The sequence below is a fragment of the Kryptolebias marmoratus genome, linkage group LG23 (genome assembly GCF_001649575.2).
Source record: "Kryptolebias marmoratus isolate JLee-2015 linkage group LG23, ASM164957v2, whole genome shotgun sequence".
In the NCBI taxonomy this organism is placed as follows: domain Eukaryota; kingdom Metazoa; phylum Chordata; class Actinopteri; order Cyprinodontiformes; family Rivulidae; genus Kryptolebias; species Kryptolebias marmoratus.
Genome location: NC_051452.1, coordinates 1,274,089 through 1,279,635, shown reverse-complemented (window position 1 = coordinate 1,279,635; position 5,547 = coordinate 1,274,089). Strand labels below are relative to the sequence as shown.

At 39.0% G+C, this 5,547-nt stretch overlaps 1 protein-coding gene across 4 annotated transcripts in view; it reads right to left on the bottom strand.

Annotated features, from left to right (window-relative positions):
* LOC108249474 (gamma-aminobutyric acid receptor subunit beta-3) overlaps positions 1-5,547 on the bottom strand; it is a 64,260-nt gene that overhangs the window by 39,678 nt on the left and 19,035 nt on the right. For 2 of the 4 annotated variants that reach the window (XM_017438879.3, XM_017438880.3), the window contains exon 2: positions 2,134-2,181. In XM_017438879.3, the coding sequence (XP_017294368.1) occupies positions 2,134-2,181 (48 nt within the window). Of the gene's footprint in view, positions 1-145; positions 700-2,133; positions 2,182-5,547 lie in introns of those variants that run through there. The other 2 variants (XM_017438881.3, XM_017438882.3) reach the window with 2 other exon arrangements.

The following is a 5,547-nucleotide window of genomic DNA, read 5'->3' as shown; positions in this document are numbered from 1 at the left end:
GGGGGGGGGGGGGGAAAGAAAGGGAAAAAAACCCCAGTATGAGAGGGAACATTAGCTCGGCTCCTGAGCCAATTAACCCGAGCAATAACCTTGACTGGCAGGAGCGAAGAGGAGGACAAAAAAACCAACAAAAAAACCCACCAACCTTTTTGCGCAGCACACAATCGAACCGACCACCAGCGCGGACAAGACGCGAAACTGACGAGCCCGCTCCCCCGCAAACATCATCCCGCTCCCCTTGATTTGATCTAATTAGAATTTAATTTTTCTCTACGGCGCTTGCAGCCGCTGGAGCCGAGGCGCCTCTCCCCTCTCCCCTCTCCCCTCTCCGCAATCAACAGCCTTCCCGGACGCTCCTCATATCCAGAGTAAATCCATGGATCGCTCCCACACGCGCACGCACGCACGCACACACACGAGCAGGAGGAAAGTCGGCTGAGGCGCTGGAAAAGTCTGCTGCGGACCGAAGGCAGATTCGAGACGGGGAAGAGGGGGGCGCGTACATCGCCGAACACCGACGGGGAATGGGGGGCGGTCCGCCAAACGAGGCTCTTCTTCCAGTCGGGAGCCGGAGCGCTTGTGGATGAGGGGACGGATGTGGAGCTGCTGCTGCTGCTGCTGCTGCTGCTGCTGGTGGTGGTGGTGGTGAAGGCACTCGATTAGTTCAAACCACAGACGAAGCCCAGCACTTCTTACACTGTAAAAAAATATCCACCAGTGGTTGCAATATAACCTGAACGTTTACAAGCAGTCAGAGCCACAGAGATTCCCATGTGAAATCTATGGGATTACATAAGAAACCCACACGATTCAAGGTTTTTTTCTCATGTTTTGCACCTAAAACACATGTACTTTTTAAAAATATATTTATAAGAGAGCACATATAATATTTAAACTCCCATTTAAATGCATGGGGTTACATGTAAAACACATGGGACTACAATTTTTTATCCTGTGAAACATGTTTTGTACCCAAAACATGTACTCTTTAAAATATATTTATGGGATAGTACATGACACATAAAAACTCCCATTTAAATCTATGGCATAACATGTAAAACACATGAGAATACAAGTTTTTCCACATGTGAAACACTTGTATACATGGGAAACATGGTGTTGAAATATTTTCATATCATATCTGAAACCCAAATGAGAGGAACCTGTGTAAATTTCCATGTAAAATCTATGGGAATACAAAAAAACCCCACATGATTACATGTAAAACACATTGGACTACAATTTTTTTATACCGTGAAAAATGTTTTGTACCTAAAACACATGCTCTTTAAAATATATTTATAGGATAGTACATGACACATGACACATAAAAACTCCCATTTAAATCTATGGCATAACATGTAAAACACGAGAATACAAGTTTTTCCACATGTGAAACACTTGTATACATGGGAAACATGGTGTTGAAATATTTTTATATCAACTCGCACAAGCGATGACATGTCAAAAACGTAAAAAAAAACAAAATGTCGGAGGGTTGCAAGGCCGTTAATAGCAGTTTTAATGACGATTTTTTTAAATTGTGAAATTTAAAACAGCAATTTTGCACATACTGATATAACAACAATGTGTAAAAATAAATAAAGTGGATCGTTAATCTTTATTTTCATTAATTCCTGACGGAGTTTACAAAGTTTTCAGCTTTAAAGTCAACAAAAAATAATAAAACACCATAACAACCTGATTTATTGAAGAAGAGTTTCTATTTTATCTCAAATTGTATCAAAAATGTACTATTAGCAAATTTTGGATTTATTAGGAGTCTATTTTTGGTCACTCTTCTTATATAAAACTGTAAGCTCAGTTGAGTATTTCTTCCACTGTTGTTTTTTTTTTTTTTACAGTGCATCCCACACCATCAGCTCCAGTTCCCTTCCCCTGCATTTCCAATAAAAAAATTTTTTTAAAAATGGCGTGCGGCATGGGGCACCGGCGGCGTTTATCTGGGAGTCGATGCCTGACCCTCCCCACAACAGCCTCTTTGTGATCGGGTCCGACGTGAAACCATGAAAAAGGGGGGTTGTTCCCGCGGAGAAAGGTCTGCAGAGCCGCGGATAATTGGGGAGGGGGAGAGCCCCCACCCGACAAAAATAATGATGCGCTGTGACATACCTGGTGTCGTAGATGGCGACCAACTTCTTGTTTCCGTCGACGGCGTTCCTGAAACAAGAGGGCGGTGACGTCATTAATTACGGACCTCAAACGTGTCACCAACCACTTAGACAAACATCCGGAAGATTTTATTTATTTTTAAATATTTTTCTCTGTGACTTTATGACTTCAAAGGCGTGTTAACGAGTTCATATATTAACGCACAAGTTTCTGTCAGTTAGGCGTTAGCGTAAAACAGTGGAGTGCCTTTGGGGTAAACACTGACGGGGCAGTGAGTTTTCTCCACGAGACACACACACGCCGTCTTTTCACACGCTTGTCAAAGCGCTCATCACCCCTTCGGGAGCTGTCCGCACCAGACACGCCGCTAAAACCAGCCTCCCGTGGGGCGCAGGGCTCGTGTTTCCTAACATGTCCACCTTTTTCCACCAGACGTGTTAAAGAGAGCCGGAGGAGGTTGAACATCACAGACTAATTAGCGCCAATGAAAGGTGGAACTCGGCTTCCCTCTCTTGGCAAACGTCAGGATGATAAGTGTGTCAGGACTGAGTGTCTTCGCGTCTGAGTTCACTTTCAGGTTTGAGTGGACCTTGACGTCCATCGGCGTGACAAGCCGACGTCCAAATATTTCACTCATTCCTAAGTGTTTTTGTAGCTAACCATAGTTTAATGCATGTAAGAAACTGGTACGTGACAAACAGTTAAAGCAAAAAAAGAGCCAAGTCAGCTAAAAGTTGAATTAGACCTACAAATAAATGTTCCTTTTTCTACTTTAAAAAAAAAAAACTACAACAAATGCCTGAAAAACTATTTTAAAGCAAACAAACAGAAACAGAAACAAAGCTTAGGTAGCTAAATGCTAAAAAAAAAAAAAAAAAAAGCTACACGCATTCAGTTTGAGCAAAGCTACAGAGCTAAAGCTAACAGTAATGCTAGCTGAAAGCAATATATAGATTGATAAAAGCGTAAAAACATTGTTTGTTATGCTGAAAATAAGCTATAAAAGGATGCCAATTGCTAATTAGCAACTTAAATAGAATATAGCCTAAGTGTTAGCCAACAATTATGCCTTAAGGCTAATATATGTAGCTTTAGTAACATATTAGCTAAGTAAGTTGTTTAAAATGTTTAATAAACAGTTTTTTGTTAGCTAAATGTAGAAGATAAAAAATGGATATGTAACTTAGAATAACAATTGTTTTACAAAAATAAATTCTATATTTCCATGTGCAAAAGCAGGCTAGGTAGCTAAGTGTTAAACAAAGTTATGCACATAAAGTTTATGCACAGCTAAAGCTAACAGTAACAGTACATGTGTTAAGGCTAGCTGCAAGTCGTATAGTACAAAAAAAAAGTGTAAAAACTGTTTATTATGCTAAAATAACTAATAAAATGTTGTCATTTGCCAATTAACAACTTAAACAGAACATAGTCTAAGTGTTAGCTAACAAAAAATGCCTGAAAGCTAATTGACGTAGGTTTAGTAACAGATGCAATTAGCTAAATAAATAGTTTAAAATGTTTCATAAACGGTTTGTTTTAGCCAAATGCAGGAGGTAAAAGGTTGATATCTAGACCAGAATAATGATTAAATGTTTCACAATAATAAATTCTACATTCGCAAATACAAAGGCAACTAAATATTAAAACAATGCTACGCACTATCAGTTTAAGCAAAGCTACGTAGCTAACGTTAACAGTTACAGTACACCTGGTAATGCTAACTACAAGTAATATAGCGTGATGAAAGTGTATAAACTGTAAAATAACTAATAAAATGTTGCCAACTGCTAATTAGCGCTTTAAATAGAAATAGTTGGGGAAGTGTCAGCCAACAAAAATGCAAAGCTGTGTTGCTGTAGCTAACAAAATGCCCGAAAGCTAACTAACGTGGGTTTAGTAACAAATGTAATTAGCTAAATAAATTGTTTAAAATGTTTAATAAACAGTTTGTATTAGCCAAATGCAGAAGGTAAAAGGTTGATATGTAACCCAGAAAGTTAATTAAGTCTTTCACAATAATAATTTCTACTTTTTCAAGTGCAAAGATAGCCAAGGTAGCTAAATGTTAAAACAATGCTACTCACGTTCAGCTTAAGCAAAGCTACGTAGCTAATGCTAACAGTTACAGTACACCTGTTAGTGCTAGCTACAAGTAATGTAGCATGATAAAAGTGTAAAAACTGTTTGTTATAGTAAAATAACTAATAAAATGTTGCTAACAGCTAATTAGCTATTTAAACAGAAATAGTTGGTTGAGTCTTAGCCAACAGAAACAACACATTCGGTTTAAGCAAAGCTACATAGCTAACGCTGACAGTTACAGTACACCTGGTAATGCTAGCTACAAGTAATATAGCATGATAAAAGTGTAAAAACTGTTTGTTATAGTAAAATAACTAATAAAATGTTGCTAACAGCTAATTAGCTATTTGAACAGAAATTGTTTGAGTCTTAGCCAACAAAAACAACACATTCAGTTTACGTATTCAGTTAAGCTACGTAGCTAACGCTAACAGTTACAGTACACTTGATAATGCTAGCTACAAGTAATATAGTGTAAAAACTGTTTGTTATGCTAACCTAACTACCAAAATGTTACCAACTGCTAATTAGCTATTTAAATAGAAATAGTTGGGGAAGTGTTAGCCGACTAAATTGACACACATAGCTAAAGCTAACAGTAGCAGTTACATCTGTCAATGCTATAGCTACGACTAATATAATGTGTATAATCAGTGTATAAACTGGTTTTGCTAAAAGTAGCTAATAAAATGCTACACACTCTTTAGTTAGCTAAAAATACAAAAAAAGAATAAATAAGTAGTTTAAAATGTTTCCTGATTATTTTTATTGTATTTGTTTTAGCTAAATGGAAGAGACGAGGTCTTTTTGTAACCCATACCCATTAATTGTTCAACACTAATGAATTCCACCATTAATTGTACGAGGCTAATAGGAATATCGGTGTTCAGGTGTTGTCGTGCGTCAAAAGAAAGAGGACTTTAAGACAACCAAACAGGAAACACAATAGTCCGTGTTGTAGATTAAAAGGACCACTGTAAAGCGGCAGAGGGGGTTTGAACACCCGCACTGTCATCACGCCTCCCCTTCCCAGTCCACCAATGGAGAGAGACTTGTTTTACAAAAATTATCAGCCGCTGCTGCAGTTCTGTGTTATCCAGCGCCGGCTGGGAGGCGGTACTGCAAAAGAGCCGGGGATAGAAAAAAAAAAAAGAAATGTGGAGCGAAACCAGTCTCCTCCGAGGCTGGCAGAGGAAGGAGGCAGCCTTTGTGATGCCGACGCTGCGGTAAACCCCTTCTGGAGGCGATAAAGAGCCAACAACTAGTACAGCACCTCCCGATGGGGAAGCCTGCTGACTGACAGAGGTGTGTGGTTGGGGGGGGGGGGGG